Source organism: Amaranthus tricolor, chromosome 8, assembly GCF_026212465.1.
Source record: "Amaranthus tricolor cultivar Red isolate AtriRed21 chromosome 8, ASM2621246v1, whole genome shotgun sequence".
NCBI lineage: Eukaryota > Viridiplantae > Streptophyta > Magnoliopsida > Caryophyllales > Amaranthaceae > Amaranthus > Amaranthus tricolor.
Window position 1 is genome coordinate 20832795 of NC_080054.1, and position 13425 is coordinate 20846219.

At 31.0% G+C, this 13425-nt stretch overlaps 1 protein-coding gene across 3 annotated transcripts; it reads right to left on the bottom strand.

The window, feature by feature from the left end:
• Nucleotides 1-2542: 2542 nt before the first annotated feature.
• LOC130820969 (MLO-like protein 10) lies at nt 2543-10363 on the bottom strand. 3 transcript variants are annotated; one of them, XM_057686546.1, is made up of 15 exons: nt 9970-10051; nt 8808-8865; nt 8514-8613; nt 7876-7992; nt 7385-7445; nt 7198-7286; nt 6539-6613; nt 6356-6444; nt 6219-6268; nt 5666-5706; nt 5416-5589; nt 5301-5336; nt 5139-5206; nt 3798-3858; nt 2545-3635 (listed from the first exon to the last, which is right to left on the bottom strand). In XM_057686546.1, the coding sequence occupies exons 3-15, from the start codon at nt 8598-8600 to the stop codon at nt 3297-3299; spliced, it is 1287 nt and encodes a 428-aa protein (XP_057542529.1). In that variant the 5' UTR covers nt 8601-8613; nt 8808-8865; nt 9970-10051; the 3' UTR covers nt 2545-3296. The 3 variants fall into 3 exon arrangements, with proteins under 3 accessions (XP_057542528.1, XP_057542529.1, XP_057542527.1); XM_057686544.1 differs by having other exon boundaries at nt 2547-3635; nt 8514-8692; nt 9970-10363; XM_057686545.1 differs by lacking the exon at nt 7876-7992 and having other exon boundaries at nt 2543-3635; nt 8514-8692; nt 9970-10363.
• Between the last annotated feature and the right edge of the window lie 3062 nt (nt 10364-13425).

Sequence of the window (13425 nt, forward strand, 5' to 3'; positions counted from 1 at the left end):
AGGTATTGGTGATGGGCAGAGTAGATTGCCCAAATAGGCAAGCGTACCATTTATCTATATGAATTTGTGTATTTGAATACTGAATTATCATTTATTTATATGACTTATCGTCTTCCATACTAACCTTGTATATACTAGTTAGTGTGTCGAAGGTTTGGAGGCCTTGGAAAAGAGTTGCTGCTGCTGGAAAATACGGCGGACAACTGTTTAAAGGTGATTGCCTTTACCTCATTCTTGGAGGAAGTTTTGATTGTTAACACTTAGCAGGGGGTTGCTTTGGGGCTTGGGGTTGATGTCTAATTTTTCCTTGTTACTGAATATGAAGATCAATGACTGAAGAGAACAGGGGTGGGAAGTTTACAGTGTTTTTTCAGTTATGATTTTGTTAGCTTAGCACTTAAAAGCAAGCAGGCTGTATACTTGTCTGTTTGATGGTTTATGTAGAGATAACTGTTTGGTAGTTGAAATGATGTTTAATCTTGTTTTTCATGGATGAAAAACCTTAATTTTCTATCCATTTTTGTCAGATGTTTACTTGGCGATTGCATTTTTGAGTTGCCTGTGCAATGACCTTCTGAGTGAAGTAGATGGTTTAGATTGTAGTTTAGAGATGGAGTCTTGTCAATATTGGATTTTAAGGACCTTCAGATTAAGTTGTGTCTTTGCCATTGGCTTATTGTGTGTTTTCCCCTCCTGAGATTAAAAAGGTGCTTTTTGGCATTTTCTTAATTTAAAAGTTCAAATGGGGTTAATTGAATTTTTATTTGATTCATCTCGATGTAAAAATTATTAATATTCAATATTAACTTTTATAATTTCTTATTATGTATAGTTAAAGAAATTAATAATTGAATTAGTTCATTTGATAGTGTTGGCAAAATCATCTTAAAGATATGCGGAGTAATCTTTTTGCCATATAAAATTACTTGTATTATTTGCTTCATTTAACATTTTTTATTGTTTGCAATATTTCATTTGGACAAGAAAAATCATTTTCATTTACTTTACTTCAAACCAAGATTGTAAGAATCTGGATTCTATGTTCAACTTGGTTATCAAGCCCTAGGAAATTTCTAACTATTTTGTGACTAATATTCCGGTCGGTCTTTATTACAAGTTTTTTATCCATTGCATATTGGTTGAAAAATCTTTTTCAATAGTTAATTTCAAAATTACATAATCTTTTTTTAAAATATATCTTATCACAAGGCTGGTCATAATTTTTTTTTATAAAAAAATCTTAAGTTGATCTGGAGATGGCAATTCTTTTATTATATACTATTTATTATTATTTTATTTATTATTTTTCTTTATGATTGTTCTTTTATTATATAGTATTTATTATTTATTAGTCATATTAGTTTAATATTAGTCGTATTTGTATTATTTAGTATTGGTCAACCTAATATTGGTTGAGTGAAATTAAATTGGCTTGGATTTGACCAGTTTATTTAAAATGCAATAAACATACTAAAAACACAAAATCAAGTGTAAAATTCAATGATGCGAAAGCATAAACACACGTAACTGACCCTAAAAGAGACGACTAATAAGGGTAAAATATTGAATACTCTTGTTTGTCTTCAAGCAATTGTATAATTAATTTTTTAATATTCGAATAAATCTCGATGCTTTGAATCCTTTACCTACATGTAATTATCGTTTTGGTCTTAATAAACATTCTTAGAATTCACCAAGATTACATATTTGATCCAATTCTTAATAAATTGAGGAGATAGTTTTATTTAAGTTTGACTTAATAAAACTCGTACAAATTTCAAGGGTTTTTTTTTATTCATCTATGTACTCATTGTCCATACTCCATAAGTTTGTGTTTCTCAAGAGTTTCTTTCACACAAAAACTTGTAAGCGGCAGCCTTATTATAAGACGGTACTATAAGTCGACCCAAATTTAAAAATAAAAATAAAAAAATAAAAATTTTAATTTTAACCTAAAAGTAATTAATTCTGACATTAAAGTGATCAATTATAATATAAAAGCGAACAACTTTAACTTGATAACTAACAAGTTCTAAACCTATCAATCACAATCTTAAAGTAATCAATTTAAAACTTATAGTGCTACATAAATTCTTGTGAGAGACGGTCTTTTTGAGAAAACATCTCCAATTGGACAGGCCCATTATATATTTTTTAAAATATTGTAAGTAGGCATTAAGAATAATATAAATAGACATTTATGATATCGAAAGTATGCATTAAGGATACGGTAAGTAACAATTAAGCATAATGTAAGTAGGCATTAAGAATACGGTAAGTAGACATTTATATTTAATGGGCTGAGCTTAAGATATGTCTCTCAAAGAGACAGTCTCTTAAGAGACTAGCTGAAGTTCACAAATTCTTGTGAGAGACTTTCTTTTTGAAAGACCATCTTTGATTGGGCTGAATCATTATATATTTTTCAAAATATTGTAAGTAGACATTAAAAATAATGTAAGTAGACATTTAAGATAGTGAAAGTAAGCATTAAAAATACGGTAAATAAGCATTAAGTATAATATAAATAGACATTAAGAATATGATAAGTAGGCATTACTCTTTAATGAGCTGAGCTTGAAATACGTCTCTTAAGAGACTAACTATTTAAAGTTATATACTTTAAGTTGAAATTGATCACTTTTAAGTCAAAATTAAATTTATTTTAAAATTTTTTTATCAGCTATAACTTTTTAAAAACATAAATTTTAACCTTAAAGTATTAATTATAACCTTTAATCGATCAATTAGTGATTGTGCATTGTAAAAAAATTATAATTGGGCTTAATACTCTTGTATGAATGGTCTTAGCGTCTCTTACAAGACCTGCTATTTCTTTAAATATTGTTGTCAAGCCTCGGGAAGATAAAGTAAAGATGCTAGACTTATTTTGTCATGGAGCATTCAAAATTTGGAACAACATTGAGCCTTGTACATTGAAGCATAGAACATCATGTGAAACTTGAAGAATCGATTGCTCGAACGATCAAACTAAAAATCTGCTCAAATGAGGAACGGTGAGCTCGAACGAGTAGCCCTTAGTTGTTGTAGGAACCTTATCGACTGGCTAAATACGGCTACTATTGAACATAGAAGTATACAAGAAACATTTACGAATTTCTAACTTTCAACGTATGTCGTTTGTTAATCCAAACGTATCCTTGAATTCTAAGCTCTACTAACCTAAACTTTAAGCACCCTATTTGTACTATGATCTTGATCAACGAAATATATACCCAATAAGATCCATTCATACATAACTAAAAGTCAGTTGCCTTTTCGGATTGATCATCATTCTACCTATATTCATCAAGTGTAGGCAAAACAGTCATTTCAGTATTACCAAGGTTATCAACGACCCTAATTATCTCGTCATTTTCGACATCAGGCACTTGAAGCTTGACATAGTCTGTTGAATGAGACGAGTGTCCTGCAGACAAAAAACGGTGTAGAATTGGACCAGACGAGTGATGCTTCAATGACTTACTAAAGCTATTTGGGTTTCCTCCGAGGGTTCGAGAAGAAGGATTTTTCTCTGTTTTCTGTCCTTGATTCTTCATAATTGTTGTGTGAGATTTCTCGAGTTCTTTGGATGTTTGCTCATCAAAGACAGACTTCTTCATGCGCGATCCCATCTACAAGTTTCTAAGTAACATCAATCGGGCTTCCAAATCGAAGTTAAACAAGTTTCGATTCATTATGCATGTATGAAAATCCTCATTAACTAAGGTTAAAACAAAAAGTGACTGAATAATAATGATCGTAAACGATTATATATAAATAGAAGATCTGCATACCTGAGTTACAAGAGCATAAAGAGGAAGAGTGCTATAACTGCAAAGAACCATGGTAACAATTCTGCAATCACACATAGTATCCATCAATCGTAGGCAATGGAGATGACTTGAAACACGATAAGGATATAAGGCCATATTTGGGGTTTCCCGTGGTTACAAGATTTTATATTTGTCCATCCTCTGTGGATCGGAGCCAAAAAAAATTATTATTCTTTGGTTTCAGATTATATTGGGTTGTAATAAAATAACTTATTAAATTATATGTGCTTCTTATATATGAAAAGTTGCAGATGATATTTGGAATCAAAGGACAATTCGAAGCAACTTCTTTTCTATTACAAGTGTAAGATTAAGAACATTCAACCCTTACAAACCCCGCGTAATGTTGGACATTTAGAGTATATAGGATCTAAGTTATATGTACTATAGATAACATATAGTAGTGGGACAAATATACAATTATATTAAAGTCCTAAAATATGCTAAAAATGAAAATTGCAAAATCAAGTGGAAGTGAGGAGTCATCGCCTATAGGCGACGAGTCGTCACTTGTGTTCTAATCTGTCTCAAGAAAAAGTCGAGTCGGCTTTTAGGGAGCACTAACTCGGCAATTTGGGCGACGAATCGTCGCAAAGAAACGATGACTCGTTGCCAGTGTTCTGTTCTTGGATTTTTTGCGGTTTTGGGAGTTATATCCAGTTATATGGTTGGTTCTAATCATTCCCAATGATTAGTAGCCTCCATTTATACATCAGTTATAATGTGATTTGGCATATGTCTTACGCATCCCTCTCTATATAGGGTGCATGTAAAGGAAAATTTTCATCCTTTTTAAGTCTTTTTCTGAAATTCTTAGAACATAACTTTGTTCTTGTTTTTCTTTGTCACATGAAGTGTTAGAAAGGAGTAATTAACACTTCTTGCTTCTACAAGTTCTTAATTCATCTAAATACATTGTTGTTTCTTTGCTATCCTCTTTGTGCTAAGCGGGCGTTGTGTAGTTTGTATGTCTTTGTGTGTTTCATCATCATTACCAAGCATCCTTGTGGGAAAAATATCACAAAAAGCAAGTGAGAACACGTCTACTACTCATTTTAAGTTTCTGAGTGACGTTTAACGTTGCAATCAAATCTCAAGAGTTCTACTTGGTGATATTGAAGTTCCATAACCGAATTCAAGGGGAATACAAATTTAATTTGTTGTAATTGGAATTTGTACTTGTATTTGCATTATATATCCAATATCTAGGCTAGAGCCACTTGCATAAGGACAACGACTAGAAAATGTCTAAAAGCAAAGTTACAAGAACTTAAACGACTAGAGAAGTTACTGAGAAATTACCCGATAGGTATTTTAATCATCATATAGATTCTTTCGTGATGGAAACAAGACTGCAATCCAAATTCATACTGCAGCAAACAAACTGCCTTACTATAAGATCTTACCATATTATGTTTGTGTAAGAGAATATAATTTATTAAAAAAAAAAACTAAATTTATTACCAGTATCCACAAGAAATATGTTATCTGGAAAGCGTTCTGCAATAACAAATATCATAATGTCGTCAATTGATTAATAATTACACACGAGAAAATAAGATTACACAGCTATATATACCTGAAACAGCGTAAAATGGAGGAGATGAAGAATGAATTGAGGATTAGAGAACCAAAAATATTCATCTGAACCTTGCACAAGAGGAATGCCTTGGATCACAGAATGCTTGTCTGTGATTTTCAATGCCATTCTTGTCAAGATGGTTTGGAGCTTTGTTCCAACAGCTAAAACAACCTAAACGAAGACTTTAGTATTACATAGCTATTCTTATAGTTCGACATTACATTTTCGTCTTAAAACAATGTCTTACCACCAATGAAAGCATTGATGCCGAGAAAAGTGCACGCCATCCTGCAAATGCAACATCATAGTTATTCCGAATTACACAAAAACTTACATTTGGATTGGTGTCAAACACTTTAATATGTGCCTAAATGGAAAGTTGGTTGTTTAATTAATAATTTCCATGTTGAATCCAATTTCAATAATTAAAGGGAATCTAGGCTCAGGAATACCTAAGTGATGGCTCGGGTCATTAGATAAAAAACTAGTGTCTTAGATTCGCTTCATTTGTGCACACTTATGGTTTAATGTTGAAGAATTGACACCAAAACGTAAGAAACTATTTACAGTTGTTATTCATGTGAAATGTTAGATGATATCAGCTACCTCGAGTCAATCGGAAATAACTTTTTTGTTATCTCTAACAAAGGCAAGGTTGCGTACACTCGACCCCTAAACCCCACATGGGAGCTATTTTATGCCGTTGAGGTAATGAAATGTTGTTATTGTTGAACTGAGAACAAGTTATGAATAACACAATAGATAATGTATGCAATAAACAAGAACTTTCATTTGCTCACCTTTGACATTTAGAAGCAAGAAAATCACAAAAGATGCCCATAATAAAGGACTGCAAGAACAAAAAAAGAAATTAATATGGAACTTACAGAGAATAAAATGGTTTGGTTTGTTTTCGTGGAATGTAGATTAATCTCACCTGACACCAACAATCACCTTGAAATCATCTTCGAGGGACCTTTTGATATATTGTTGGAAATCAAATTGGTTTCCAGGAGCTATATGAGACTAGGAACCATAACCATCAAAAAATTTTACATAAGAAAAGAACGTTATCAACTAGGGAGTAAAATAACCACCAGCAAAAAATATGAAGTCTCACATTTAGGAATCCATGTCTTAATGTTATGTAGTCTGCCTTCGAAACTGACTTGAAAAATTGTCGGAAAAAACATCTCTGCAAAATTATGAAAGAAGGAATGACATTCTAGCCAAGACCGCTCCTGACCCAAGGCAAGGTAGGCAATGCCAAGGGCACAGAGCTGGAAAGGGGACCAATACCTCAACTCAGAAATTCCGTCACGTAGGACATAGAACACCGTTTGTAATTTTAACTTTATTTTAGCCCTCAACTCAACTTTTTTTGGAGTATATAACATATCATGGAGACTCAACCATCAGCTTAAGCTTTTGGTTGAGTTGGTTCTTTGATATGGTATTAGAGATGTGTGACAAGAGATCGTCAGCTTGAATCTCAACCACTCCTCATTTAAAATGGAATATTTAGCGCCAGGTATGAGGAGAGCTTGTGCTACATCCACAAATCTAGCCCAAAGTGCTCTTGTGTGAAGAGGCGTGTTAGAGTATATAACATATCCTGGGGCCTCAACCATCAGCTTAAGCTTTTGGTTGAGTTGATTTCTTGACAAACTCAACATGCATTTTTTATTAGGTTAGGTCTTTTATCAATTAAGTATATAACATGTCTACGTTTATAATGTTGGTATAACTTGCTACAGAGGGTTCTAATCTATGTCTTACCACACAAGAGAAAAACGGGTTCCTTGTCCAAAAGGAGTCATGCGTTCTCACAAAAGTTGTTTGACGGGTGAGTCTAAATCTTGAAGGATCTGATACACAGTGATAGGCAAGCACACCGATCAACACACATAATGGAAAAATATTCTAAAACGATGAATGCAAAACTGAAGGGTAATAAATAATGTACCATTTCTCAACTCATACTCAAGTGATGAACACTCGAGCTCCCAATCTTTCCAGCTTCTAATCTGCATAAAGAGAAATTTTCATTAGAAGTATCAACAAGTGCTATACAATTCAACATGATCATTAAACCTTATTTTCCGAAAACAATCAATAGATCAAAAGCCAATCACCAACATACACAATCATTTTAGAAATTCCTTCTGAATTCAATGTTTTATAGCTGCTTTGTCAGTTTTAGTCCCTATATAATTAAGTAATAGAGAAGCTTCGATTGCAGTTTTATGATGCCTGTTAAGGCTTTCATAAACAGAAGCTATCACGACTTGACGCCTCACACACAATATCACTCTAAAGATTGCCAAATAACAAAAGTGTAAGCTTATAACGCGAGCTCAATGTTTAAGTGAGTTTCAATGTATCATTAATCAATGCATAGCAGTGGGCATATGATTCTGCACCCAAAAAACGAGTATATAAGTACGTTGAAATCACCTTGAGCTTCCCAAGCATCATGGTTGCGGCACTATAGAGCACATGAAAGACTGCCAGAAAGAATATGAGGATGTGTAGCTGATGAGCAGCCTCAATTGTTATGAGTGGAATCGAACTCTGTCAATGGCGGAAAATTATTTCTTGGTTATTAATGTAGCCAGAAATTATTCAGCTTACTGATGCCTTCATAGATGCCTAAACCTAAAATGTTTTTCTAAACATCAAGCTAGTAATTATGGCTTACGAGTACAGGCAGTCCTCTAGTTAGCCTCTTGTTAGCATGGAAAAAAAACACGGTTTCAGATGCATTTGTGGAAACGGTCGCAGTGTCACAGTACACGGCTTTACCGGAGTAATACATGAATCGCGACTGATGTGGTGTGATTTTTGAAAAAAAATCACATATGGAGAGTTTTGAACTTATAATTATAATAGCACTGTTATATAACAAGATTTAACGTCGCAGCAATTCTCAAACGGGTTACGTAATGGGGGATTTTATTCCATGTTGGTAAGGCTATAAACAAAATTCATCACACATTTATGATAAAAAATCTAAGCACATTTCATCTGTTTTAATCTCAAACAAATCAACTAGTCAACATTCATAGAATTAAACCATTTTGAAATGATCTTACCTCATGACATTTATGATCAACTCCTTCAAATGTTAGCCTTCGGTGCACATTATTGGAGACACCATTTTCCGTTTCACATGGTAACATGTGATCAGCTAATCTGGAAGGGATACAAATTCTAGTGATATAGCCTTGACTAAATGTCAATATAAGGGAGATAAATCCCATAACCATCAACTCTGTAACATAAAATAACTAAGAATCAATTATTGATTTGTCATTCTAGCACTAATATTTCTAGGCAAATTTAAAATCTACTATACAAAGATTGATACTCAAAATAAATGTTCTTACCCTCTTTAATCTTGTCCAAGGCCTCATAAAGGGCCCTCTTTTGTTTGTTTGTCAACCACTGAACAATCAAATTGAAGCAAAAATTTAGAGCTTAACAGTTCTATTAACCATAAACAATGAGCGATCATATTGAAGGATCAACTCAACGAGAGTCCAGAATATGTTATGTACTTTATCAATAAGTGGTATAAAAATAGAATATCATTTATGATATATCATCATACTTTTATCATCCTTTTGTGTTGATAATTAACTTCAAATACACTACTCTTAAATTAGTTAATTAGACTTAGTTATGAAAATATGATTGCTCCATTAACAACAAAATAAAACTTTAGAGAAACAAAAATATTTGTCCGGTAAAATTCTTGTATAGACATGGTCAATACTATTATAGTGTGCATCAACCTGATAATAGCAAGTATTTTCCAATTATTTTACTTAGCAAGTAAAAATACTTACTAATTTCATATCTTTTATGGCCCGTTTGGTATTAGTATTAAATGATCGGAATGGTAATGAAAAGTTGAATCTAGTCATCGTAAGAATATTTCTTGACAAGTTTAATAGTCATGCTCGTTTTACTTCAACAATCTCATTTCCTACATAAAATACATTCCAATTTCAACAATCTCATTTCCTACATAAAATACATTCCTATTTGAAGATGTGGTAGTGGTATTAGGTGGTAATAAAAATAAAAAGCTTTTTCGTGATAGAAATTTTATTACCATGGGAATTAACACATTCTCAATGCCACCAAGCCGTTAAGATTAGTGCATACTAAGTGTAAACTAAGACTTTCTCATCAATCCACAAAAAGGTACAGAACACAGAATAATAATTTACTTGCAAAATTTACTCTCACAATCATAATCACAATCACAATCAAAATGCCAAAACCTTTTGATTATAATTTTGAGAATAAATTTGTGTCACTAATTGTGCTTTCCCAAATTTACTGATACTTGAATTATCCATTGATGACCAAAAAACGTATCTCAGAAACTGTAAATGTTCTAACATCTGAGAGTTAAAAACCCATTCAGAAGCACTAAATTGAATAATAATAATAATAATAATAATAATAATAATAATAATAATAATAATAATAATAATAATAATAATAATAATAATAAAGAAAAAAGAGTAGAAAATAAACCTTTCCAATAGATTGAAGAGCCTTTTCCAAAAGAAAGGAAATGAGAATAATAAAAGCACAAACTCCAGCAACAGACCAAGTGGGTGTTTGAGAAAGCTTTCTTCCACCATTTCCATGTCCATGTCCATGTCCATGCCTATTCTCCTCCTCCATTATTACAAACTCCAGAAACAAAGAAAACAACAAGGAAACAACATAAAGAGTTTAAATTTTAAATGTTTGAAGTAAAATCAAGAAAAGGGTTAAGAACTTATAGAAGCTGTAGTATCAGTATGTGTCTATGTCATAATCTCAATAATTGCCCACTTCAAATGGATGGTTGCATTGCATGTTGTATACAAGTCTTTAATTAAAGTTTGATTTTTCTGGCTCCAATTTATTAAAGGAATACAGGATTTACTTGCAATTATGAGATAAAGAAAGGAGATCCGGCTCAATTTCAAATTACAATTTTTGTCCTTTAAAATTTTTTATTAAAAAAAATATATTTATCAATGGTACCTATGTGTTTTGGCACTTTATCGATTACCCTCAAGTTAAAAAACAAAATAAACTACTTTCTCTAAGTAATTATTTGATTTTTGGGAAATTATTAATGATACCCTCATGTTATTGAGCATTTTACAACGTAACCTTTTCTTTTTCTTTTATTTTTCAATTTAAAACATTAAAAAATAAAAAATAAATAAAAAAAAGTTAATGGTTTTGGACGATTTTGGACGGAAAAAATTAAAAAATTTTACGGTTGTAAGATGCTCAATAACACGAGGGTACCATTGATAATAGAAAAAACTTAGGGGTACCATTGATAATTTCCCTTGATTTTTTGACACTATTTATTGATCACTTTTAATTTGTATTTCATTCTTAATTTAGACGTCATAAACATTGTCAAGTAAGACTTGTTTGATTCGTCTCAATATAAATTTTAATAAAATTAATTTTTTACTATTTTTAATCATGCATAATTATAGATATTTAAAATTAAATGAGTGCATTGGATAGAGTGTAAAATCAAATGAGACAATTGTTATGAATTGTAGAGAGTATGAATTTAATTCATAATATTTTTAGTGTGCATCCTTCTTTAAGGTTTCATTCACACGTTCACACTTTTTTCTTTTTACTCTACTTAATTACACTCTAACTCACATTTCTTAAATTTAAGGTTATCCACACTATTCCGATGTGCACTAAGTCCGTGCAATAATAACTTGAAAATGAGTGCTTTTTTAAAAAATAATTGGATATTTGGTACTAAATGAAAAGAAAGGGTAAATTATGTGAATTGAATTAAAAGAGATTGAAAATGCATAGATGAAATCAAAAGAAGGTGATGAGTCATTATTCAAAAAATAAAAGATGCAATAAATGGAATAGACCAAAATAACAAATGATGTTAAATAAGTGGGACGGAGGAGATAGTGGATTTTAACTTGAAATTTTCGACTCGTGGCTCGAAAATGTTCCGAACGAAAAATATTGGAAAAAACGACATCAAACCTAAGCGTTTGAACCTATTTTCAATTCCACATAATCATTTTTAGTCGAAATTCAGTACATTTTTAGTCATTATTAATCAATACTTCTTTATTGTACCTATAAAGTCGCTATATTGATATTTTTTATATGAAAACATTGTTTTTGAATGATTTACCTAAATGGAGTTGAAAAAGAAAAAAAAATACTATTATGGTGTTCACTTAAAAATATTTCCCAAAATGGTGTTCATGTCACTAACCTATTTTAATTTTGGTTTGGAGTCTTCAAAGCTTATTGTGAACCAAAAGAATAGTAGGTCTAAGTAGAACTAGAAAATAAAACAATACAGTCTCTAGTCCTCACTAAAATTTATTTTCTTAAAAAGTTTTTTATAAAGGAAAGAAATTTAACCAAAATTATCTGAATTTGATTTGAAAACATCAAACATAAAAATTAGACCGACAAAATAATTGGTATATACATCATATAACATGTGATACATAGAATCAATAATGATACAATAATATAGATACAAAATCGCAACAAAGAATTAAAAGTCAGCTTTCTCCTTTAAATATGTCTAAAATTATCATTTAATTATACGGGTTAGGGGAATTTAGAAAAAAAAATAAGGATTGCAGTTCACTTGGTTATCTACTTTACTAAAAAAGTTGTTCCCAATAAAAACGAGAAAAATCTGACAAAAATATCAATTATAATTTATCTACTTTATGAGAAGGGTCCACCAATTGTAAGGATAATTTTGACTTTACCAATACCAAGAATTTTTTTTTTTAATTAACAAGACAGAGTTAAAATTGTTATTATCAAATTTTCTAAAAATAAATCAACGTCCAACGATAATTTTATATCCATATATTAATTATAACTTTTCTTCTTTAGTTTTTACTGTTATTTTACTCGGATTGATCCAAGTCTCAAATGCATCAAGTATTTGTGGCTAGCTATAGGAATTTCAAGAGAAGCGATTTTTACTTTTTTTCATCGCAAATCGAAGATACTTTTAAATATTCTTCAATCCCTCAAAAAAATATTCCAACAATTGTTTTAGCTCACATTGAGGTTTGGAAATTCCAAACCAAAGTAGCTTAGTGTTAAACATTACCTACATGAGCACTACTCACATTGAGGTTTGGAAATTCCAAACCAAAGTAGCTTAGTGTTAAACATTACCTACATGAGCACTACTCGGGAAAAAATTTTCAATGAGCACCAAAATAGGAATTTTTTTCTTTATTAACACTATATAGGCAAATCATTCATTGTTTTTATAGAGAAGATATTAAATATTTTTTTTTTGTAAAAAACTTAATGATAATGAAAATGAATTAGAACTTCTTAAACTGTTGAGTTGACTCGAAATCGAGCCAAATTCGACACGATCCGACTTGAGATTGGCTCAAACCTTAATTGACCTAATTCTTTATTGAACCGATTGAATATGATTCGACCAAAAATGACTCGAACCGAAAATATCCTAACCCAAAATCAACTCAAATGAAAAATAACTTGATTCAAAATCCAGCAATTCATTTCAACAAGTATAGCAGGAGGTAATGGATGACAAAATATAATCGTCTTTGAAATTGCAGTAAAGAAACTTGGCATGTTAAGGAACATTAAATTATGGAGAGACTAAGATTAAAATTTTAAATTTTGTTGGATAACTTTAAAGGAGAAAAAAAAAATATGTTGATAAGAATTAAAATAAATGATAAAGCCACTATTACATGAAAATGTTACATAATTAATGGCCTAAACTAAAAAATAAATGTGCCGCAAATAAAATTGAAAGAGATAAACAAGGTAATATAAAAACTCTTAACTTTCCTCCTATTTTTCAAATTCTTTATATTTGTTGTTTTTGTAAATTTGTATTTTTGAGCCGTGAAACTACATTATATTTATTCAACTCTTTTATATAAGACCGTCTTACCATGAGACTATTCCATA

Excerpts from the sequence above, each read along its gene's own strand:
- LOC130820969 (XM_057686544.1), bottom strand. The coding sequence starts at position 10,122 with ATGGAGGAGGAGAATAGGCATGGACATGGACATGGACATGGAAATGGT. Across the intron at positions 6,614-7,197 it reads ACCCGTTTTTCTCTTGTGTG|AGATGTTTTTTCCGACAATT; the intron begins GTAAGACATAGA and ends ATAATTTTGCAG. Across the intron at positions 5,337-5,415 it reads TCCATTTTACGCTGTTTCAG|AACGCTTTCCAGATAACATA; the intron begins GTATATATAGCT and ends TTGTTATTGCAG.